Genomic DNA, 26,366 nt, shown 5'->3' on the forward strand with positions numbered 1-26,366 from the left:
ATATCTAATTCATATTTTAAGTGAGAAACACTCCAGTCTTTCCTACCTTCCTCACCTTAGGATATTTTGGTGGCCTCATCCTCTTGGGATCTCCAGCGGATATGCTGGTGACTTGATAGATGCTTATAGACATGGAACCTTGCTCTGAGCTAGCACACCTATGCCTATTTCTTTTTATTGATGTTGCTTCTTGCGTCATCCTCCAAAGTCCCTCCCCAGACATCTGGGGCACCCCCTCCTTAGAGGAAGGGGGGATGCTGTAAAGAGAGGGAAAGTTATACAGTTTTTCTTTTTCTATGGGGCAATTTCCAATCTGACGTTGAAGATAAACAAATACAAATACCTGAGGTAAGCAACCCTCCCTCAATAAACTTTCACTAACTCTTTTTTTCTTTCTTTTGCCTATAACCCTGTCTGAGAAAGTGAAATTGGCCTGCCACTTGCACTACAGGAACTGACAGAACAACTGGGCTGGTAGATCCTTTGGTATTTTAATTAAGAGACTGTTCTCTCTACAGTATATGGACTCTAGATAAAGGGCTATATTATGGTAAGAATGAATTATGGCTTTTAGATCACTTAGGTGCGTAATGGATTAATAGCTTATCATACTATCCTATACAACAAATCCTATGATATTTTATTTTATTTATTTATTTTTTATTTATTTTATTTTGTCACAACAATATATGTAGGAATCGTACAAAAGATTATATAGTATATAAACATATATGAGTAAATATAAGGAGGTATAAGCATATATATAGAAAGAAGAAAAGAAAAACAATAGGACAGGAACGGTAGGCACGTTTGTGCGCTTATGCACGCCCCTTATGGTCCTCTTAGGAATGGGGTGAGGTCAATAGTAGAAAGTTTTTGGATAAAACTTTTAGGATTGTGGGAAGAGACAACAGAGTCAGGTAAAGTATTCCAAGCACTGATGATTCTGTTACAGAAGTCATATTTTCTGCAATCTAGATTAAAGCGGTTGACATTAAGTTTAAATCTATTAGTTGCTCTAGTATTATTGCAATTAAAGCTGAAGTAGTCTTTAACAGGAAGGACATTACAATAGATGATTCTGTGAGTTAAGCTTAAGTCTTGTCGAAGGTGACGGAGTTCCAAGTTTTCTAAGCCTAGGATTTCGAGTCTGGTGGGATAGGGTATTCTACTGTTTTCAGAGGAATGGAAAACTCTTCTTGTAAAATATTTCTGGACACATTCAATTGTATTGATGTCAGAGATGTGGTGAGGGTTCCAAACAGGCGAGCTGTATTCTAGAATTGGTCTAGCAAATGTTTTATATGTTCTGGTTAGTAGTGTGGTGTTTTTGGAAAAGAAGCTACACAAAATTAGGTTTACAACTCTTAGAGCTTTTTTTGCTATGTAGTTGCAGTGGGCTTTGGCACTTAGATCATTTGACATTAAAACTCCAAGGTCTTTAACGGGATGGGGGTCGTCTGTAAGGTAATGTCCATCTAGTATGTACTTAGTTTTTGGGTTCTTTTTTCCTATATGTATTTTTTTTTCCTATATGTATTCTTTTTTCCTATATGTATTTTTTCTAAATATCATCAAGATTAACAATGTTCTAATGGTATAATTTTTGTAGACTAGAAATAGTTAATTTAGATGTCTGATTTAATAAAATTGTTAAATTTGTAAGTATTGTTTTCTTGTAACAGATTAACATGAATAGGCATCCCTCTGTAATCTTGAGTTTCACTGAAAACACAAAAAAGGAAATTAATAGGAACAACATTTTAGCATTCTAAGGCACAGTGAAATAATCTTGAAGTAAATACAATGGGTGGCACGTTAATGGGTGTCACAATATACAAAGCACACATTACTTTCTAACCACTTCAGGTGTGTAAGTTTTCAATTTCAATAATCTTCAGACAGTGTGCAGATTATAAATAAAGCTGGTCAGAAGAAGAATAAATGAGAGTGAAACTTTAGAGTTATCAACAACGTTTTCATTTCTTAAAAAGATAAAATTAGTGTATAAGAAATATTCAATCCGAAATTAAGCAAGACTGGCAGCAACCCATGTTAGAGAAAGTTTTATGCTAGATGAAGCAGGGTATCAGCAAAGCACCAAGAGTCCTAATCACCACTGGACAAATATATTTTGTGAGGCCTGTGACTTTCTAAACATCATTAATGAACATGATATTATTAAATATTCTTCTAATGGGCTTTTTGAAATCTGGATGCATATGGGGTCTTTTTCTATTAATAGGAACTACTTTACAATTGAGCATTACCCATATTCATTAGGCTAAAACCCAATGTTGCTTAGGTATAAATCTAAACCCACCCATAGTTAAAATGTTTCTCCTTTGACAACTCAGTAGTGTTTCTTTAAAAAAACACACAAAGTAAGTATCCTCCACCTTACATATAGTGTTTCATGGCCCCAAATGATAGTCGAGGCATTCCTATTCAAACAAAGCAATGCTATCTAGTTCTTAGACATATATAATAAAAATAATAACAACCGAGTTGGAAGGGACCTTGGAGGCCTTCTAGACATTATAGTCTAGGAATTATAATGTAGCCATTATAATTCCTCTTACTTTATTTAGAATTAAGTATGGCATTTGCTTACATTATAAACACAAAAATTACAATACAGTATAGTTAATATATGACCAAAGAAGAGTAATTCTCATTGAAAATGAATATTAGTTCAGGGGAAGGGCTCAGTAATTAAATGGATTCCTGTATAAACTTGTGGATATTTTTGACATTCCATTCATCAGAGAAGGATGTTGTTCATTTCCTAAACTCTGCGTTTTCAATCTCACAAATATAGTATCAAGGAATATACTTAAATCAGCAATGAGATTAAAATCTTAGGTAGTTGTGATGGGTAAATCCATAAAAAGAAAAAAACAGAATCAAAAGGACTTATATCCCAATAAAAATTACAAAATAATATATATGTGACTATATATGTATATATATCCCTGAAGTTTCCTTGGCATAGTTTTTTAGAAGTGGCATGCCCTTGCCTCATGTCTAGGGCTGAGAGAGAGGGACTGACTCAAGTCACCCGGCTGGCTTCATACCTAAGATTTGACTAGGACTCACGGTCTCTAGCCTGATGTTTTAATAGCTACACCAAACTGGCTTTCTCTATGTGATTAACTATGAAAAAAAGTTGCTTAAGAAAAATATTTGCAGCAATTTACAGCTTGCAATGCTAAATACACAGAACTGCATCATTGTACTTTTTAAAAAACTAAGTTTGAGTAATTACATTCCACAAGGTCCAAGCTAAATTTACAACCCCAAACTTGCAAAAGAATTTCCACTTTACATAAATACGGTGTGTATTAAAAAGCACAGTATAACTTATAGTGTGGTAGCCCCCACCTGCAGTTCTCTCTCTATCTATAAGTCTCATTCATTCAAATTCACTGTGTTGGCTCCATTTTACTTAACAGTAAACTTGAATCTGCTCCATTAGAAAGGAAAAAACACTGAATCCCCAAATCTAATAAAATGATCAGAAGTACTATGCGAGAGTGGGGAGTCAGCAAATTTTATCTGGTATTTTCTAGTCTTGGCCTTTGATTTTCATTAACTGAAAGTCAGTATGTATCATCAAGTGGTCTCTAAAAGCTAAATGTACTCAATGGCAATCTGTTCCTTCAGGTTTCCGAATAAAGCACTCATTACAACTGGGTCCTTTTTTTTTGTTGAAATTTTTATTTATTTTTAGACATAGAATAAAATAACCTCATCAAATCAATTCCATTACAACGTGCTGCATGGGTGTTAACATATCTTCTGTGCATTCAGAAAATAAACATCTCTTTCATACATATATCTTATACTCATTTTTCCTAACGTATCTTTCTGTTTAACCAACTGTAGAATAACTCCCATATTTTATAATATTGCTTATCTTCTTGTTCTCTAATTTCAAATGTTAACTTACTCATCTCTGCGCATTCCAACATTTTTCTAATTATTTCATCTTGCGAAGGTAATTTTTCATTTTTCCAATTTTTTGCAAAACAATCCTAGCTGCTGTAAGAATATTCACAATCAAATATTTTATATCTCTAGTATATATCTCCGGTATAATTCCCAACAGAAAGACTTCTGGCTTAAAGTCAATATGCTTTTTAATCATTTTTCCAACCACTTGTGTATTTTAGTCCAATATCTTTTAGCTTCAATGCATGTCCACCACGTGTGGTAATATGATCCAGGTATCTGATGACATTTTCAGCATTTTTCAAATTTATCCTTAGACATTCTGGCAATTCTTGTTGGGGGTAGATGCCACCTGTAAAACATCTTATATAAATTCTCTTTGAACGCTATAGACATCGTCATTTTATAATTATACATCCACAATTTCTGCCAATCCTCTAAGTCTATCCCATAACCAAAATTCCTCCCCCAAGCAATCATTGTCTCTTTAACTTGTTCTTCCTCTAATTTCACCTCTAATACGTATTCGTACAATTTCTTTATCAGATTGTCATCTGAACCTGTTAAGATCTCATCAAAACTCGTTAGGTTATTATAAAAGCCTTCTGTTTTAACATCATTATCATATCTGGATTGTACTTGCAAATATGCAAACTAATTCATTGTTATACCCTCTGCCTCTAATTCTAGTTTAGATTTTAACTCACCCTTTTCATTCAACAATTCATTATATCTAACAATATGTTCCTTTTTAAATGTTATTGAGTGAGAGAATGCCTCAATAGGTGAAACCCACATTGGAATTTTTAAGAAGTGACTTTTCTTAATCTTTTCCCAATTTAACAACAAAGTTTCTCTGTCTATATGTTTTCTAAAATAGCCCTGTAATTTAACTTGTCCATACCATAAAAAGGTGTGCCATCCCAACAACAAATAATGGCCTTCCAAAGTAAATATTCTATTGTTTTTTAGGGTTACGTGACCTTTCAAGAACAACTGGGTCTCCCATTTCTAGAGGTTATGAATGAAGTAACGCAGAAAAGGAAAATACCTGAGACCTGGACAGAGGCTTATATTACTTTGATTCCGAAAGAGGACTCGGACTTAAATCAAGTTAAAAGCTATAGACCTATATCCTTTTTTTTTTTCCGGGCAAATTTTTTTATTTTCCATAATAATTTCCACAATTTGACCAGTGTACAATACAATCACTTATCCAACAATCGATCCTATACTCAAATTACGCTCAATCAGGCCTGCTCGACCGCCACTCCCTCCCTTAATCCTTTCTACCCTTCTCATCCTTCTTCTACTTTCCCCACCATCCTTCTCCTCGCTTTCCTACTTCCCCTCCTCTTTCCCACTTCTCACTACCATCCTTTCTAACCCTCTATCTTCTCCTCCTTCTCCTCCTCCTATCCTTTCTTCTCCCTCCCTTCTTTCCTACCTACCTACCTGCCTACCTACTTTCTTCCTTCTTTACTCCTCTTTCCTTACCCTTTCCCTTCGGGAGTCGTTACCGAGCAGTCCCGACTTTACACCATTCCAACTTGTTTAATTCTACCATTATTCCTGTACAATGGCAATCAATCAATTTATAATCTTCCCCTCCTCCCCCAATTTCCCCCCTCCCCCCCCCAAGACTTTCCAGAACAGAATACAGGGTATTGTAACTAACAAACATAATCTAAAATATAACATAAAACATATTCCATTTCATACCATCACACTATCAATTCCCTTCTTTCTTAAACTCTAACACATAGCAATTCCTAACTTCACTCAAAAACTAATTGATATTTTTTAATCTGATACTTATTTTGAATATAATCGATCCACTTTCTCCATTCCAAAATATATTTTTCTTGTGTACAGTCTTTCAAGTAGGCAGAAATTTTTGCCATTTCTGCTAAATTTGATACTTTACTAATCCATTCTCCAATTGTAGGTAAGTCTTCTTTCTTCCAATATTGTGCAATCAATAGTCTTGCAGCAGTTATTAAATTCAAAATCAGTTTTGTCTCTATAACAGTGCAATCTGGAATTATTCCTAATAAAAAGAACTGTGGAACAAACTTGATCTTCTTTTTCAAAATGTTCTGCATAATCCACCATATTTTAATCCAAAAAGCTTTAACTTTTTTGCAAGTCCACCATATATGATAATAGGTAGCATCCTCACAATCACATTTCCAACATTTTGCTTTCACATTTGGATACATACATGACAGTTTTTTAGGATCTAAATGCCATCTATAAAACATTTTATAAAAATTTTCTCTTAAATTTTGTGCTTGCGTAAATTTAACATTCCTGAGGTGAGGAATGCTATAAACCTATATCCTTGTTGAACTCAGATTATAAAATTTTTGCTCTAATACTTGCAGAATGTCTTAAAAGATATTTGAATGAATTTATACATCCGGATGAAAATGGATTTCTGCCTAAAAGACAAATTAGGAATAATATGAGACTAATCTTGGATACCTTAGAATATTATGAGGCTCATCCCGAAAAACAGATGGCGTTGATCTTTTTAGACGCACATAAAGCATTTGATAATGTTAATTGGCATTTTATCTTCCTACAATGGAAGCAAATGGGCTTCGGTGAAAGATTTATTAAAGCAAGAGAAACCATATACTATAAACAGTCAGCCAAGATAATGATAAATGGTGAATTGACGGATGCGATTCGAATTGAAAAAGGTACAAGACAAGGTTGCCCACTGTCACCGCTGCTGTTTGTGTTGACCTTGGAAGTATTGAATAAAAATATTAGAGAGGAAAGGGGAATAAAAGGCATGAAAATTCAGAAGGAAGAATATAAACTTCAAGCTTTTGCCGACGATCTGGTTTTTATTATCGTGGATCCTTTAGAATTTATAACTTGTTTGATAGAAAGAATTGATGAATATGGGAAAGTGGCAGACTTGAAAATTAATAGAGATAAAACAAAAATTTTGATTAAAATATGTTGATAAAGCAAAAAAATGAGTTGGTAGAACGTTCTGGGATGCTGATTGCAAATAAAGTTAAATATTTGGGGATATATCTTACCCCAAGATGTAGCACTTTAAAAGAAAATAACTATGGTAAACTCAAACAGCAGATTGTGGCAGATTTGACTAAGTGGGAACACCTACAATTGTCTTTGTTGGGAAGAATATCAACAATTAAGATGAATATATTACCTAGAATTCTGTATTTTTTTCAGACTATACCTATTAAATTGACCAGAGGGTACTTTGAGGAATTGAATAAAGTGATGCTGAAGTATATTTGGCAAGGGAAAAAAGCAAGGATAAAAATAAAACTATTACAAGACAAGAGAGTTAGAGGCGGTTTTGGGCTACCTAATTGGAAATTATATTATCAAGCAGCGAACTTGATGTGGATTAAAGAATAACAACTGGGTCCTTCTATTTTACTACTGGCCTTCCTATTCCTCTTTTCTTTTACCTTTCTCGGCATCAAAGCCTTCTTCAGAGAACTAGGTCTTCCCATAAAGAGTCCAAAGTACAATAATTTGATCGTGGCAATGTGTGCTTTAAATGAGAATTCTGAATTGATTTGTTCAATGATCCATTTGATTTCTCAGCTATACTCTTTCTTATTCTGTTTCTTCCAACTTTCACTTCCATAAAGGTCACAGGGAATACTATTGCCTGCATGATTCTGATCTCTGTAAACCCAGATGTATCACAACACCGGAAAATCTCTTCCATGGCTTTCATGGCTAATTTACCTAGTGCTATTCTGCAGCATATTTCTTGACTGCTTGTTCTACAGCTTGTTCTTTATTGTTGATGGTTTATTATTTATTAATTAAATTTATTGGCTGTCCATCTTTCCACAGGTTAACTCTGGGCGGCTTACAGGATTACTATTCATGGTTAATGTTGAAGCTACCTACCACTTCAATATCTTCATTGTCAAATCTAAGAGTGGAATTGAATCAGTTGTCATTAGTTTGGTATTCATTATACATAATCTTCGTCCCATTTTGTCATAGTTTCCCTTGACTGTTTTAACTAGAGCTTACAGATTTTTGCCTTTTTGGCCATCAGCACAGGTTATTAATGTCTCTCTCTAGTTTTAAATACCTATTCATCTTCTTCCAATCCAGCTTCCCTTAATATATTCAGCATATAAGTGGGGAAAGTATATAGCCGTGTCTCTGCCAACATAGTGTAATCTGTTTTACCAAGTTCTATCTGTACTGTGGCTTCCTGACCTGTATATATGTTTCCCCTGAAGAAAAAAGATGTATTGGGATTCCCATTTTTCCAAGCACATTCTACATCATGATTTGATCTACACACAATTAAAGGCCTTTGACACTGACTTGTTTTTGGTATTTGTTTTTTTTTCCAATTATCCAGCATTTATGAGGAATAATATTTCATGTTCTTCAACTTTTGTTAAAGCCAGCTTGAACATCTGGCATCTCCTTTTCAGTGGTGGGATTCAAATTTTTTTACTACCAGTTCTGTGGGCGTGGCTTAGTGCGGGGCAAGGGAAGGATACTGTAAAATCTCCATTCCCACCCCACTCCAGGGGAAGGTTACTGCAAAATCACCATTTCCTCCATTTCAGCTGGGATTGGGGAGGCAGAGGATAGATGCGGGCGGGGCCAGTCAGAGGTGGTATTTACCGGTATCTACTCAAAATTTCTGCTACCGGTTCTCTAGAACTAGTCAGAACCTGCTGAATACCACCTCTGCTCCTTTTCCATACAGAACATCCTTTGCTGCATTGGATGATCCTATGCATTAGAATAGAATAGAATAAAATAGAATTTTTTATTGGCCAAGTGTGATTGGACACACAAGGAATTTGTCTTGGTGTATGTGCTCTCAGTGTACATAAAAGAAAAAAATATTTTGCTCACATATATGTTCAGGGGGGTGCCGCGGATATTATAGGCGTTACGGAGACCTGGTTGGGCACTGAAGGGGGCGTGCCCCTGGTCGAGATGTGCCCACCGGGTTTCCGTGCATTCCATCAGCCGAGGGCCCAGGGTAGGGGTGGGGGGGTGGCGGTTGTTATTAAAGAGAGTCTATTAAAGAGAGTCTAGAGCCGAGGGAGACCACCGTACCTCAGATCCCTCTTTGTGAGGTGGAGTCATAGGTGTCAGATGGGCTTGCTGGTCACGTACCTGGCTCCTTGCTGCGTGACAGCCGCCCTGCCCGAGCTCCTGGAGGTGCTTGCTGGGGTGGCAGTGGAGACCCCCAGACTTTTAGTCATGGGGGACTTTAACTTGCCATCTGCCGGCTCGTCATCGACAGTAGCTCGGGAGTTCATGGCTTCCATGACGGCCCTGGACCTGACTCAAGTAGTGGATGGCCCCACTCACATCGGGGGAGGCACACTGGACCTGATTTTTATCTCTGGTCGGTGGTTGAAGGATCTGGACTTGAGAGATATAGTCACGGAACCTTTGTCATGGTCAGATCACTCGCTCCTTCGCCTAGACCTTCTGACCGCTACCCAACACTGCAGGGAGACGGAACCATTACATTGGTACCGTCCCAGGCGCCTGATGGACCCGGAGAGGTTCCGGACGGAGCTTGGGCCACTTCCTGAGGGTCTGGCTCACGGCACGGCAGAGGAACTAGCCGCAGCCTGGGGACGGGCTGCGGGTGGGGGTTTAGGCCGTGTCGGCCTCTGCCTCTGACCCGGCGCAGATCCCAACCGCCCTTGGTTCTCCGAGGAGCTGAGGGGGATGAAACGCCGGAGAAGACGCCTAGAGAGTTCTTGGAGGTCCAGCCGCTCAGAGGCTGATCGGACACTAGTTAGATCCTATACTAGGACCTACCTAGTGGCACTGAGGGAAGCGAGGCGTTGCTACGCCTCCTCCCTCATTGCGTCGGCAGATAACCGCCCAGCTGCCCTGTTTCGGGTGACCCGCTCCCTCCTTCACCAGGGAGAGCGGGATGACCCGTTGCAGGGACGTGCTGAGGAGTTTAACGGTTATCTATACGATAAAATTGTGGCGATTCGGACGGGGCGTCTGAGGGCGGTCTTGGTGATATTGTCTGGGATGAGTTTGACCCTGTGGCTCCCGAGGACATGGACAGGTTGCTGGGTAGACTGAATGCCACCACGTGTTTACTGGACCCGTGCCCCTCCTGGCTGGTGCTGGCCACTCAGGAGGTGACACGAGGCTGGCTCCAGGCGATTACAAGTGCTTCCTTGTTGGAGGGAGTCTTTCCCGCCGCCTTGAAAGAGGCGGTGGTGAGGCCCCTCCTCAAGAAGCCTTCCTGACCCGCTATTTTAGGTAATTATCGTCTGTCTCCAACCCGCTCATGCGAAGGTTGTAGAGAGTATGGTGGCATATCAGTTTCCTCCACCTGGAGGAAACTGTCTATCTAGACCTGCTCCAGTCCGGCTTCCGCCCGGTTACAGCACTGAGACGGCTTTGGTCGTTGGTGGATGATCTCTGGAGGGCCAGGGATAGGGGTTGTTCCTCTGCCCTGGTCCTATTAGACCTCTCAGCGGCTTTTGATACCATCGACCATGGTATCCTGCTGCGCCTTGGGGGACTGGGAGTGAGAGGCACCGCTTATCGGTGGTTCTCCTCCTATCTCTCCGACCGTCGCAGACGGTGTTGACGGGGGCAGAGGTCACTCAGCGCCTCACTTGTGGTGCCGCAGGGTCGATTCTCTCGCCTTCTGTTCAACATCTATATGAAGCCGCTGGGTGAGATCATCAGTGGCTTCGTGTGAGGTACCAGCTGTACGCTGATGACACCCAGCTGTATTTTTCCACACCGGGCCACCCCAATGAAGCTATCAAGTGCTGTCCCGGTGTTTGGGTCAGACGGGTCTGGATGGGGAGAAACAGGCTCAAGCTCAATCCTCCAAGACGGAGTGGCTGTGGATGCCGGCATCCCGGTACAGTCAGCTGAGACCACGGCTGACTGTTGGGAGCGAGTCATTGCCCCCGATGGAGAGGGTGCGCAACTTGGGCGTTCTCCTGGATGAACGGCTGTCTTTTGAAGACCACCAGACGGCTGTCTCCAGGAGAGCTTTCCACCAGGTTCGCCTGGTGCGCCAGTTGCGCCCCTTTCTAGACCGGGATGCCTTATGCACAGTCACTCACGCCCTCGTGACGCCTCGCCTGGATTACTGCAATGCTCTACATGGGGCTCCCTTGAGGGGCATCCGGAGGCTTCAGTTAGTCCAGAACGCTGCGCTGGTGATAGAGGGAGCCTCGTGGCTCCCGTGACACCTATCCTGCGCAGACTGCACTGGCTACCTGTGGCCTTCCGGTGCGCTTCAAGGTTCTGGTGAACGCCTTCAAAGCGCCCATGGCATAGGGCCGGGCTATTTACGGGACCGCCTACTGCTACCGAATACCTCCCACCGACCTGCACGCCTCACAGAGAGGGACTCTCAGGGTGCCGCCGGTAGCGACAGTGTCGCCTGGCGACGCCCAGGAAGGGCCTTCTCTGTGGGGCTCCGCCTCTGAACGAACTCCCCGACTCGTCAACTTCCGGACCTCCGAACCTTCGTCATGAGCTTAAAACGCATTTATTCATCTGCGCAGGACTGGGTTAGTTTTTTAAATTTATGGGTTTTAATTGGGGGTTTTAAATGGGGTTTTAAATTGTATCTAAATTTTTAGGCCGTTATTGAATCAGTTTTTTATATAGTTTTTAATTTGTATTCTATGTATTGTGTTTTTTATTGGCTGTGAACCGCCCTGAGTCCTTCGGGAGAAGGGCGGTATACAAATATAATAAATAAATAAATAAATAAATAAATATGAAATTAAGGATATTGCATGATAGTTTCCACACTTTGTTGAGTCTCCTTTTATGGTATTGAAATATAGATTGATCTCTTCCAATCTTTCGACCACAGTATTATTTTCTAGATTTGCTGTCATAATTTGGAACTTTTACTGATTTTTTTCCCCTGTTGCTTATTTTGTGGGTATTTTATCAGTTCCTGAAGCCTTCTGACTGTAACAACTGGAGTACAGATTTAATTTCATCTTCTGAAGTGCTAGAGATAATTGTAAGAAATTATCTTCTAAATTATCTTGGATGTTGGCACCTCTACTGTACAGTATTTCAATATACTCCTTCCATCTTCGTTTGATCTTGTTTGAATCACTTACTATCCATCTATTGGCTTACCAATTTGAGGTTTGAACCTCCTTTTGAATTCAGAGATCATTTTGAAGATTTTCCTTGTTTTTGTCTTTTCAGTGTCTATATAGATGTTATCATATTGCCTCTTGTGTGTTCTAACAATTCTCTGAAATTCTTTGTTGGTTTCCTTCCTGAGGACTTTGTCTTTCTTCGCTTTGGCTTCTCTTCTCTTAATGGAAGCAAATGGGCTTTGGTGAAAGATTTATTAAAGCAATAGAAACCATATACTATAAACAGTCAGCTAAGATAATGATAAATGGTGAATTGACTGATGCGATTCGAATTGAAAAAGGTACAAGACAAGGTTGCCCACTGTCACCGCTGCTGTTTGTGTTGACCTTGGAAGTATTGAATAGAAATATTAGAGAGGAAAGGGAAATAAAAGGCATGAAAATCCAGAAGGAAGAATATAAATATAAACTTCAAGCTTTTGCCAACGATCTGGTTTTTTATTATTGAGGATCCTTTAGAATCTATAACTTGTTTGATAGAAAGAATTGATGAATATGGGAAAGTGGCAGGCTTGAAAATTAATAGAGATAAAACAAAAATTTTGATTAAAATATGTTGATAAAGCAAAAAAATGAGTTGGTAGAACGTTCTGGGATGCTGATTGCAAATAAAGTTAAATATTTGGGGATATATCTTACCCCAAGATGTAGCACTTTAAAAGAAAATAACTATGGTAAACTCAAACAGCAGATTGTGGCAGATTTGACTAAGTGGGAACAGCTACAATTGTCTTTGTTGGGAAGAATATCAACAATTAAGATGAATATATTACCTAGAATTCTGTATTTTTTTCAGACTATACCTATTAAATTGACCAGAGGGTACTTTGAGGAATTGAATAAAGTGATGCTGAAGTATATTTGGCAAGGGAAAAAAGCAAGGATAAAAATAAAACTATTACAAGACAAGAGAGTTAGAGGCGGTTTTGGGCTACCTAATTGGAAATTATATTATCAAGCAGCGAACTTGATGTGGATTAAAGAATAACAACTGGGTCCTTCTATTTTACTACTGGCCTTCCTATTCCTCTTTTCTTTTACCTTTCTCGGCATCAAAGCCTTCTTCAGAGAACTAGGTCTTCCCATAAAGAGTCCAAAGTACAATAATTTGATCGTGGCAATGTGTGCTTTAAATGAGAATTCTGAATTGATTTGTTCAATGATCCATTTGATTTCTCAGCTATACTCTTTCTTATTCTGTTTCTTCCAACTTTCACTTCCATAAAGGTCACAGGGAATACTATTGCCTGCATGATTCTGATCTCTGTAAACCCAGATGTATCACAACACCGGAAAATCTCTTCCATGGCTTTCATGGCTAATTTACCTAGTGCTATTCTGCAGCATATTTTGACTGCTTGTTCTACAGCTTGTTCTTTATTGTTGATGGTTTATTATTTATTAATTAAATTTATTGGCTGTCCATCTTTCCACAGGTTAACTCTACAAGGCTTACAGGATTACTATTCATGGTTAATGTTGAAGCTACCTACCACTTCAATATCTTCATTGTCAAATCTAAGAGTGGAATTGAATCAGTTGTCATTAGTTTGGTATTCATTATATAATCTTATTCCCATTTTGTCATAGTTTCTTGACTGCTTGTTCTACAGCTTGTTCTTTATTGTTGATGGTTTATTATTTATTAATTAAATTTATTGGCTGTCCATCTTTCCACAGGTTAACTCTGGGCGGCTTACAGGATTACTATTCATGGTTAATGTTGAAGCTACCTACCACTTCAATATCTTCATTGTCAAATCTAAGAGTGGAATTGAATCAGTTGTCATTAGTTTGGTATTCATTATACATAATCTTCGTCCCATTTTGTCATAGTTTCCCTTGACTGTTTTAACTAGAGCTTACAGATTTTTGCCTTTTTGGCCATCAGCACAGGTTATTAATGTCTCTCTCTAGTTTTAAATACCTATTCATCTTCTTCCAATCCAGCTTCCCTTAATATATTCAGCATATAAGTGGGGAAAGTATATAGCCGTGTCTCTGCCAACATAGTGTAATCTGTTTTACCAAGTTCTATCTGTACTGTGGCTTCCTGACCTGTATATATGTTTCCCCTGAAGAAAAAAGATGTATTGGGATTCCCATTTTTCCAAGCACATTCTACATCATGATTTGATCTACACACAATTAAAGGCCTTTGACACTGACTTGTTTTTGGTATTTGTTTTTTTTTCCAATTATCCAGCATTTATGAGGAATAATATTTCATGTTCTTCAACTTTTGTTAAAGCCAGCTTGAACATCTGGCATCTCCTTTTCAGTGGTGGGATTCAAATTTTTTTACTACCAGTTCTGTGGGCGTGGCTTAGTGCGGGGCAAGGGAAGGATACTGTAAAATCTCCATTCCCACCCCACTCCAGGGGAAGGTTACTGCAAAATCACCATTTCCTCCATTTCAGCTGGGATTGGGGAGGCAGAGGATAGATGCGGGCGGGGCCAGTCAGAGGTGGTATTTACCGGTATCTACTCAAAATTTCTGCTACCGGTTCTCTAGAACTAGTCAGAACCTGCTGAATACCACCTCTGCTCCTTTTCCATACAGAACATCCTTTGCTGCATTGGATGATCCTATGCATTAGAATAGAATAGAATAGAATAGAATTTTTTATTGGCCAAGTGTGTTTGGACACACAAGGAATTTGTCTTGGTGTATGTGCTCTCAGTGTACATAAAAGAAAAAAATATTTTGCTCACATATGAAATTAAGGATATTGTCAGCCTCCACTCCAATCTTCATATAGTTTTGAATGATTATATCAGTAGATAGAATGTAAAATGTTTATTTCTGTATTATAAACTGTTAAGGAAATGAGATGTATCATGCCTCCGTCCAGGGTGAGGGAAAGGAGCCTATTATGAGTGTCGGCTGACATAACAGGTGGGAGGGATGATTAACTACTGAGTGTTATCAGCGCGCGCTTTTCTAACCGACACTTCATTCCTAAGTTGACTGACATCCAGAGACCTGTGGAAGAAGATTACCACGAGGGGCCGTGAAGGAGTTGGCATTGGACCAGACCAGCCTGACCTCCTGGAGGAGGAGGGACAATTGGGGGGATATGATATGTTAGCCATATTTTGTCTCAGTTCCAGCTTTGCTTGGCTGCTATCAAGACTGTAAAAGTAAAAGTACTTGTTTTCATTCCAAATGAAGCCAAGGTGAATTCTTTCCTATTTATAGTCGGAGGTAGCCTGACATTAAGCTGGAACTCACATCATGTCTACCAACCAGGATTGCAATCGCAATACCGAGGGGGGAGAAAACCCAAATGTGATGGAAGGCCTGCTGCCGGCTGAGCTGGGGGAGGCGTCCGGAGGAATTTCTGCTGACACTTTCGACCCTGAGCTGGAAGATTGCAGAGCTCGGTGGGCAGAGCAACTAAAACTGGAAGAGGAAGGGTGGAAACCAAGCACCGAAAAGCTTCCCTCTGGAGTAACTAAAAGGAAAAAGAAAAAAGGAAAAGAAAAACTTTGGAAACAGAACAAGAGATAAGGGACAAGCTCCAGTTGGAGGAAGCCTACGCCTGTTCCGTGAAGTGAAAGTGAGGCAAGCAGCTCGCCAAAGGTATGAATCCCCTATTCGGTCCTCCAGGTGGGAGGGAGAAGAGGAGGAAGAGAATACAAAGGGGCCAGCTACGGGTGACTTCCAGGGTGGTGAGATTTCTGAAGAGCCAGGGCTGGAAACTCTCTCCCCAGAGGAGGCTGAATTGGATGAGGGCCGGGCGCCACCTGCTGACCAAGCAAGGCCGCGCAGGGGAAGGAAAAAGCCAAAAATTCCCCCCATATCAGAGAAATTTGATGGAAATGCGAAGGAGTTGGGACTGTTCCTGGCGAAAGTGAATGACCACATGATAGACTGGGGGGAAGATTATTGGTCACAGGCAGCACAAGTGAGAGCTGTGACTCATAATTTGACCGGAAGAGCAGCTGCGTGGTATGTGTCGTTACATACAAACCACTCCCCCTTACTGCAAAACTACGAGCATTTTATGACTGCACTGAGGAGGAGGTTTGAGGACCCCCTGGCAGAGCAAAAGGCCAAAGGTCGGATCACAAAAATCTAGAAGCTCTAAAGACTCCTAGAAAACTTTCACCTAAACAAGCCCGCTGGGCTCAATATTTTAACCGCTTTAATTTTACTTTACATTATATTCCTGGGGGAAAAAACTTCTTAGCAGATGCTCTCTCACGTTTACCCCAATACAATTGCACTCGCTCCGAGGTGGTTCAACCAATACTTCCCGTACAACAGTTGGCGGCCCCAGCAATAACTAGAAGCCACTCCAAAGCTGACCCCTCACTCCCAGATGAACTAACCAAGTCGTTTAAAGAAGCTTTAAACACCGATGACTGGTACTTAACCCATTCCCATGAATGCACACTCCGTGATGGACTAGCTTGGATTGGAACAAAACTATATGTTCCTCTATCACTCAGAGAAACCATCCTACAACGATGCCATGATGCCAAGATGGCAGGGCATTTTGGATTTGTGAAAACTTTGCATCTTCTTAAAAGACAGTTTTGGTGGCCAAGTCTTAAAAAAGACATTCAAGCATATGTAGCAAGTTGCCCTATTTGTGCATCATCCAAAAGGCCTCCAGGAAAACCTCCTGGACTACTTCAAACTGTAGCCAGGAACCCCATGGAAAGAAATATCCATGGATTTCATAGTGGAATTACCTGAAAGTTCAGGCAATACTGTTATATGGGTTGTGACTGACCTTTTCTCCAAACAAGTCCATTTTATTCCATGTTCAAAATACCTCCTCAAAGACTCTAGCAAAGTTGTTTGTACAACACATTTATAGACTTCACGGAGTTCCTGATCGCATCATTTCAGATCGAGGAGTTCAATTCACTTCTCAATTTTGGAAAGAATTTTTACGACTCATTGGCTCCGCCCAAGGATTAAGCTCCTCCCATCATCCTCAAACTAATGGAAGCTGTGAACGTTCCAACTCTGTACTAGAACAATATCTGCGATGTTATGTTAACTACCAGCAAGACAATTGGTCTGATCTCTTACCTTTTGCTGAAGTTGCCTATAACAACTCAATTCATAGTAGCACAGGATTTACTCCCTTTAAAATAGCTTCAGGTCAAGATTTTGTTCCTATCTCGGAACTCCCAAAGGAAGAAACTACTGTTTCCTCTTTGTCAGAATGGATAGATCAAATACAAAGCACATGGAAAATGACTCGCAAAGCGATCGACGACGCTCACCGTGCGCATAAAAAACAAGCAGATAAAAAAAGGTCCCCTGAGAACAAATATCAAGTGGGCGATAAGGTTTATCTTTCCACCAAATATCTTCAAACCACTCAGAAATCTAAGAAACTTGGACCCAAATATGTGGGACCTTTCCCTATAGTAAAAATCATCAACCCCGTGACGGTACAACTAGATTTACCAAAAACACTTAGAAGAATCCACCCCGTTTTCCATGTCAGTTTGCTGAAACCTGAACACACGTCTACTTTCCGTCCTAACCGTACACCCTCCTATACCAATCCTCATAGAGGGAGAACAACACTTTGAAATAAAAGAAATTTTAGATTCAAGAAAACATAGAAATAAAATTCAATATCTTATTTCCTGGAAACATTTCCCGTTATCCCAAGCTGAATGGGTGAACAAAGAAGATGTTCGTGCATCGGAAAAGATAGCACAATTCTATAAAAAATATCCTGACAAACCCTAACTTCTCTTTTTTCTTTCTAGGACTGACGTCCTTGTTGCAGGAGGGCCGAATGTCAGCCTCCACTCCAATCTTCGTATACTTTTGAATGATTATATCAGTAGATAGAATGTAAAATGTTTATTTCTGTATTATAAACTGTTAAGGAAATGAGATGTATCATGCCTCCGTCCAGGGTGAGGGAAAGGAGCCTATTATAAGTGTCGGCTGACATAACAGGTGGGAGGGATGATTAACTACTGAGTGTTATCAGCGCGCGCTTTTCTAACCGACACTTCATTCCTAAGTTGACTGACATCCAGAGACCTGTGGAAGAAGATTACCACGAGGGGCCGTGAAGGAGTTGGCATTGGACCAGACCAGCCTGACCTCCTGGAGGAGGAGGGACAATTGGGGGGATATGATATGTTAGCCATATTTTGTCTCAGTTCCAGCTTTGCTTGGCTGCTATCAAGACTGTAAAAGTAAAAGTACTTGTTTTCATTCCAAATGAAGTCAAGGTGAATTCTTTCCTATTTATAGTCGGAGGTAGCCTGACAGATATTGCATGATAGTTTCCACACTTTGTTGAGTCTCCTTTTATGGTATTGGAATATAGATTGATCTCTTCCAATCTTTCGACCACAGTATTATTTTTTAGATTTGCTGTCATAATTTGGAACTTTTACTGATTTTTTTTCCCTGTTGCTTATTTTGTGGGTATTTTATCAGTTCCTGAAGCCTTCTGACTGTAACAACTGGAGTACAGATTTAATTTCATCTTCTGGAGTGCTAGAGATAATTGTAAGAAATTATCTTCTAAATTATCTTGGATGTTGGCACCTCTACTGTACAGTATTTCAATATACTCCTTCCATCTTCGTTTGATCTTGTTTGAATCACTTACTATCCATCTATTGGCTTACCAATTTGAGGTTTGAACCTCCTTTTGAATTCAGAGATCATTTTGAAGATTTTCCTTGTTTTTGTCTTTTCAGTGTCTATATAGATGTTATCATATTGCCTCTTGTGTGTTCTAACAATTCTCTGAAATTCTTTGTTGGTTTCCTTCCTGAGGACTTTGTCTTTCTTCGCTTTGGCTTCTCTTCTCTTACCAATTTCCATGGTTTGTTCTGACATCCAGTTTGCTTTCTTCAGTTTAATGTTTGGCAGTTTCTTCTCACATTCACCCTTAACAGCTCCTTTAATTTCATAATTCCTCTTGTTTCAGTGAGTTTCAGGACTTCAAAACAATTTCTACTATTCTCCTTGAAAATGATGGGTACATGCTTAAGATAAACTGAGTTTTCTTCTTCTTCTTCTTCTCCTCCTCCTCTTTTCCTGAAAATCATTGGTAGGGTTGTTTCAGCATTTCTGCCCTCTGGAGTAAACTTCCCCCCCAAGATCCAGATAGTCTCCACTTGGATGGTATTTCAGAACTTGAACCTGGCTCTTCGCCCAGATCTTTGACCAGGGTGACTGAAGCCACCTTCTGGGTATTGCAGATTTGCTTTGGTTGTTATCTGGTTTATATAATGTTCTGTTCTTTAGTTCTATTGTTGTATTATTTTATTCCTCTTGTGTTGTTAACTGTGAACCACCCAGAGCCTCTAGGAGTCGGGTGGTTTAAAAATAAATTTAAAAATATGACTCATGAGATCACTAGCTTAACTTCTATACGTTTTTCAGGATCTCCTCCTCATCTTGGACATTTGGTAAATTTACTACTTTTTCAACTTGTGAATAACTATAAATTATATACTTATATTTATATAAGTATATAAGTGTATATTAATCCTGTTTGTAATGCAACTGAACTTTCTGCCTGTGGTAATAACTAGTTAGTACCTGTGTCTTTTTAAAATTAAAATTATTTTAATAAAGTCGTTTTATTTGGTTTTCCAAACCGTAATATTTTGGTCTTATTTTCTAAAGCCTGTAATGCTTTATTAGAGGTTAGGAGGAGATAATTTAAGAATACAACTGTAACTGACAAAGAGGATGTGCTAGTTTTTGCACAATTGCTCATAATCTTTGGTTTGCTAAACCAATAGTGATAAAATAAAGTTTCCTCAGGCTTTGATCAACCTGACATTTTCATTTCCTGATGATTGTGCCTGCCTAAATCTAGTTTTTCATTTGTTTTTTTTAATCAAATAAAAAATAATTTCCACAAAGAACTCACACATTACTGATCAATTCATTTCAGTATCTCATCTTTTAATCAACAATTATAGCTTAATTACAATCAAAATAATTAAATAAAAATACATGGACAAATACAGTAGCAAAAGGAATAATTTTATGGGTTAGATGTTAGAAGACTATCTTTTATTTATTTATTTATTTATTTTGTCACAATGATATATGTAAATATCATACAGAAAGGTTATATAGTATATAAACATATATATGAGTAAATATTAGGAGGTATAAGCATATATATATATAGGAAGAAGAAAAGAAAAACAATAGAACAGGAATGGTAGGCACGTTTGTGCGCTTATACACGCCCCTTATGGTCCTCTTAGGAATGGGGTGAGGTCAATAGTAGAAAGTTTTAGGGTAAAGCTTTTAGGATTATGGGAAGAGACCAGAGTCAGGTAAAGTATTCCAAACACTGATGATTCTGTTACAGAAGTCATATTTTCTGCAATCTAGATTAAAGCGGTTGACATTAAGTTTAAATCTGTTGGTTTTTAGGTTGACTTCACTGACACTGTAAACAAGATGTTAAGAAATTGAAAAAAAAGTTTGGTTAATCATTTCAAAGAGAAATTTCAGAAATCTAGTTCGGTAGACCCGATCAGATTAAGACATTTTATTAAGGAATAATAAAAAATAGTAAATAGTTGAAAACAGGTAATTTTTTTTTTAAATATTATTTTTATTTTTTTAACTTTGTTAAAAAAAGTTCAATAAAAGTGATATAAAAAGACATTTTATTACAAGGCATAAGCTTTTATCAACCACAGCTTATTTTTTCAGATGCATGGAGCGACAATTCTTAAATATAGTTGAAATAAGAATGGGAGAGTAATGATACAGAAAGACAGGGTAGTTACGCAGTTCCAGGATCACATGTAAGACAAATTACAAGCATTTTATTATAAGCATTTTATCATGTGTTAAAAACCAATTGAAACCTGAGTTTCTCCCTCCACTGATATTTTTTAAATTAATTAATTAATTAAATTAAATTAAATTAAATTAAATTAAAATAAAATAAATAAATCTGTAATGGAATGTCCTGATATTATTTCAGGGTTTTTTTGAGTCCTGATATTAAACTAATAGATACAATTAATTATTTTGTACAATCTAGCCCATTTGTCCTACATGCAATCCAGAGAGAATTTAAAAATTATGTTGATTTTTCCAAAGTTCAGTCAAAATTCTCCAATTTTTAATTCCAACTTTAATTAAACTATTTTCAAATTTAAGTAAACTAATGTCAAATTTAATCAAATCAAATTTGACTTTTTTGGTATAGGACACATATAGGAATATGGGTCCCGTACCAATATGTTATCCAATGACCAAGACGGCCATCAACTTAAAATTATTGTGTATCCTTGGCAAAAAATAAAACGTAACTCCAGGTGTTTATAGGACTCTACGGAAAAGAAATAGGAAATAATATACTTACTGGATATGTAATAGTTTGCAAAGGATTCAGATTCACTTTTTTAAAAAATGACATTTGTACATTTGAATTTATGTATATGATGAAATGATTTATAGCAATTCCATAGAAATGCCATACTGTAGCCAACTTTAGCTGATCCACAAATTTTTGTGTGAACTTCTCCATGGGGGCATTATTTTGACGATATAATAAAACAATAAATACATTTGTAAAAACCCACCCTTTTTAAGGTACTGCTTTCTTTCCTGGCTTTAGTACAATATCTCAATATTCAGAAATTTAGCAATACATACTGCAAATTTATTTTCCCATGATTTAAGAAGCATTACTTGCATAGATTCAGCAGAAGTAAAAACTGTCAATTTACTTTTTGTTTATTTGCTTGCTAACTTGTTTTTCATGTTTCTAAACCACCCCTCTCCCTCAAAGAGTGGCTCTGTGAAGAGTACAATATAATATAACTGATAAATAAAAAAACATCTAAAATTATATTGATATCCATATACTTTACTGCATTTGTTATGTGCAAGTGAAGAGGCAAGCGTCGGTAATCAATCCAGTTCCAAAGTTTTGGGAGTTGATTTATTAGGCACAAAATTCCAGGATGATCTTCACTCTAGCCTAGAATCTAAAGATTTCGATTCTGCCTAATGAGATTGTAGTTCATTGAACACGAACTACAAACATCACTTATAACAACAGCAGATGCACTTTCTAGGGCTCCCAATTAGCTACTTCTCACAAATGAATTAAAGGCCTAGAAAGGAGTGATCAAATCATTTATACATACATACATTTAATGTTTTCCTAGATTGTCAGCAAAAGCAGTTCTCTGTTTAAGATTTAAACACAAGCTCTGAAAACAGAACAAGCATGATAAAAATCTTCATTAGCAATATTATTGACAAGCCTAACAAAAAACATAACAAAAGTAGAAATAAAACAATGGGGATTTAAAAACACATGATGAAACACATTCTATTCTGCACTTGCAAGTGACTTTAAAGAAATTATGTCACTTCTGATCAAATAAAACCATATAATCTATATAAGGGAAAACAATTCTTTACCTGATATGAAAATCTCTTAACATTTTGTTAGTTGGATAACAAATTGACTTGTGCTATGTGAAGTGTAGATATTATGCATAACAATCTAGTGTTTTTAGACCTACTTCTTATAGAAACACGACCAAAACAACTTGCCTGCTTTTTCAATTTTTGAGATGCCCTTTATTAATTCTTTTAGTTTATCTCTCATAACTTGCTCGGAAATGGATGCCATTTTCTGTAGCTCATAGCTCCATCATTCAAAAAATCTTGGCTGCAGCCAACTTGGTTCCTTTGTATGGCATATTCTACCTTGTTTCTGACAAAAAGTAAGGACCACATCACATTTATGTTCTTTGCCCTCTAATGGCTTGTTTGTAATGTAGGTAGGGAAATAAACTATGGTGATATCTCTATTGTTTGCATATTGCTGTAATCTTATTTGGATGAAACTTTTATCCTTTATTTCTACATCTTGACTACACTCAAAAATGGCCACAATGTCTTTTGCTTACTGAAAAAATTGTCTGATTCTTGCATGCCTTATCTTAACCAATTATTAACCAATGCAAATGCAATGGTGCAGTTTTATCTCATAAATTAGGATAGCTTGGTGGAGCCTCATTGCTGAGGCTTCATACATGCCTATGAAAATATCCTCAGCCATTAGTCTAACATAATGGTGTTTTGCAAGAACCAGGCTTAAAATAAATGGGGATGTTTAATATCCTCCAAAATATTTCAGCTCTCTCCAAAACATCTGACAGAGTGCTAGTTGCTGCAATATCTCCAAACAGCTCTCCTATTGGATTATTTTACATTATAGTCCGTATAAGTATATAATTCTGTTTTAAATTCTCTTCGTTTCTGCATCCTTAGTGCCCCTTTGTCTTCTTCTCATTGTCTCCTTAAATTATCATCAAAAAAATACAACTATTCTGATTGATTTACTAATGTTATGCTTCATTCATTTCTTCAATTACCATATAGAAGTGAATTTAATTATTTATGTACTGTATGAATATGTATTTCTCTAGGGCAGGCAGTCGAGCATCATATACATTTAATAAATCATTAACATCATTTGTTCCTGATTTTTTCGCTGTTCAATTTAATTGGGAAACCCTAGTTTAAGGGTTTCCCATACTCTAGTAGTATGAGGAAGAAAAAGCTTTCCTTTTCTACTTTATATGTATATAAATAAATTAAATAAATTGTTATTTTAATACTTATTCTACCATTGAGAGTCTTTTGCAACTCTTTGCTGCCTTTTTTGTCTTAACTTTTTAAATAATTTGGTGTTGTCCACAAATGTAATCATTTTATAAACTTCTAGGTTAATTCTTTGGGAAGAATATTTTAATACTACGTTTATTTTAATTATTTTTTTCTTACATACAGAGCAAAATTGTTTAAAAACTAGCAGTGATGAAACCTGACGTATTCCATTCTATATGAGCGGAGGGAGGTAATGGGGTTCCTCACTTATGTCAGCCAAGAACTGTTGTTTTAACAAATCTATTAGTCTTCAATGATAGGCAAATGGGGAAGGCCTCCCTTCCTTAAGAAAATAATCCCCTTTCTGCTTCCTTGCATAATATGCTAACAGAAATTTTTTTTTTGACATATTAGGCATGTCTATGCATACCTTATTCAAGAATCTTGCAACCCAAACTGCTGTTTTTATCCTACTACCAGTAGTATATGAATACAAATACATTTTAATTAACCATTTTGGATATACTTTAAATGTTAAAGTAAACTATATTTAATTCCTATAAACTGCTATCATCCAATTGATATGAATTTAATCCTGAAATTTATATGCCACATATTCAGCAGGGTTAAAGTATTTCGGATCAATCTGTTTGAGAACTAGATCTAGTGAATGTACTTCTCCATATTGGATTTGTAACTCTTTTATTTTGAACAAACAATGCGGTGCAATAAAAAGCATGCATTTATTACAGGTGAGAGGCTATTCTAGTTTCATTTCGCATGGCCTGGGAGATCATTTTTTAAAAAAAACAGCCCGAGAGACTGTGCACGGGATCCAGAGCGCCTTTCCTGGGATAGGCTACGCTGCCACTTTACCTCGTCTTAGATCTACGTCCTGGTATAAAAATGCAGGCGCACGTCACAGCTTATATTATTTTCTTTCTTCACCATTTTTTCTCTCTGACAGATGTTCGGAGATTATAAAATAAGCGCCCTCCAACAACCAATCAAGCTCAAATTGTGTTCCTGGCTTTCTGTCAGCCACGATGAGTTCATCCGACCGGAGGGGGCTCGGGAGGAGGCAGGCGACGCCGTGCGCAGCCTTTCCTCTCTCATCTGCGTGTCGGCCGGCATAGACCTGCTTGGGTCTCGACTGCTTTGCTCGACGCTTTGCTTGCCGGCTAGGGTCGCCCGCCTGCGGGTTTTTCTCGCGGAAAGGAGACGGAGAGGGTCTTTCTCCCGCCACCCACCCACTTTACGCTCTGCTTTCCGATTGGCGCAGCCGCTAGCCTGCCTGACACCAGCCTGCGACTCCCGCGTTCCTCGCCTTGCTCTGCTCGCTCCACCTCCCTTCTCCCGGCTCGCTCCACCCCGGCTCGCTGTCGTCGTCGTCGTCCTCCGCCCCCCGCCCGGCAGCTTCGGCAATAGCAGCAGCAGCTGTCTGTGCCGCTAGTCCGCCGTCCTCCCAGCCGCCCGCCATGGCTCGCGCGGGGGCCTCCTCCTCCTCCCCGCCACCGCCGCCACAGCCTCCCTTGCCTCTCACTCGGGAGGCGGCCGAGGAGGAGGAGGAGGAGGAGGAGGAGGAAGACGACGGCGAAGAAGACGGAGAGGAGGAGGAGGAGGAGGAGGAAGATCCCCCAGCCCGGGCTCTCATGCCACGCTCCTCCCCGGTGCCCAGGCCTCAGCACTCCAGCGCCCCAGAGAGCTGCTCTTCGTCAGAGGACGACGGGGAGGATGATGGGCACCACCAGCACCCTTGCTTGGCCAGGCCACTCTCTGAGCATCCTCCAGGCCTACCTGGGCCACCTTCCCAGCATGCAGTGCAGGACAGCCGAGGGCTCCCCTCCCAGCATGCTCAAGGGCACCCTGGACTGTTTTCCCAACATGCCACTGCAGCTGCCACCCCCATGGAGGAGCCCTCTCAGCACACCGCAGGCCGGCATGTGCTGTTTGCTGATGCCTTGGGCCTGCCCTTGGCACGCTGGCGGCGCTATCAGCCTTGGCCACCGCCTTCTCCAGAGTCTCCCCCTGAGGTGGTGCCTTCCTTGGCCTCCCTCCCTCCCTCCACAAGTACCCCCTACCTTTTGCCATCCTTTGTGTTGCAGCCAGTGGGGCAAGATGAGGATGAGAAGCTTGAACGGCTGCACCAGGCCAAGGTAGAATTGGAAGAAGTTTTGCCACCAGAGCCTGGAGAGCCACGAGTGCTTCGTGGTACTGTGCGTGTGCTCAACGTTTCTTACCACAAGGCTGTGCATGTGCGGGCCAGCAAAGACAGGTGGCAAAGTCACCGGGATTACCCCGCCCTCTATATTCCAGGGGGCTCGCCAGATGGGGGCCTGACTGACCGCTTTGCCTTCCGCCTGGACTTTGGCGATGAGGATGAGGAAGATGAGGAAGAAGGAGGAGCCCGGCTTGATTTTGTGGTGCGCTATCAGACCGAAGAAGGAGTTTACTGGGCCAATAACCAGGGCAAGAATTATAGTGTGGTACTGAAGGGGGCAGCGGCTACCCAAGTTCTACCCACAAGGTCTTCTAAAGAAGGTGAATCACATCGGCTCAAGAGCTGTATGAGGCCAGTCAAAATCAGGTAATACTTTCAGTGCCCTTCATATACCTGAAGA

The 26,366-nt window shown here is 39.3% G+C and overlaps 1 protein-coding gene and 1 long non-coding RNA gene across 3 annotated transcripts in view; one reads left to right on the forward strand and one right to left on the reverse strand.

The window, feature by feature from the left end:
• Nucleotides 1-3,769: 3,769 nt before the first annotated feature.
• On the reverse strand, nucleotides 3,770-24,759 carry LOC131191017 (uncharacterized). The gene is made up of 3 exons (XR_009153397.1): nucleotides 24,622-24,759; nucleotides 22,273-22,334; nucleotides 3,770-4,306 (listed from the first exon to the last, which is right to left on the reverse strand). It is a non-coding gene; the product is annotated as an uncharacterized LOC131191017 (long non-coding RNA).
• Nucleotides 24,659-26,366, forward strand: part of PPP1R3F (protein phosphatase 1 regulatory subunit 3F) — a 53,662-nt gene continuing 51,954 nt past the window's right edge. Inside the window, exon 1 of one of the 2 annotated variants that reach the window (XM_058168677.1) lies at nucleotides 24,659-26,332. In XM_058168677.1, the coding sequence (XP_058024660.1) occupies nucleotides 25,224-26,332 (1,109 nt within the window). In that variant the 5' untranslated portion in view covers nucleotides 24,659-25,223. The remainder of the gene's footprint in view (nucleotides 26,333-26,366) is intronic. The other variant, XM_058168678.1, reaches the window with a different exon arrangement.

Source organism: Ahaetulla prasina, chromosome 2 (genome assembly GCF_028640845.1).
Source record: "Ahaetulla prasina isolate Xishuangbanna chromosome 2, ASM2864084v1, whole genome shotgun sequence".
In the NCBI taxonomy this organism is placed as follows: Eukaryota; Metazoa; Chordata; class Lepidosauria; order Squamata; family Colubridae; genus Ahaetulla; species Ahaetulla prasina.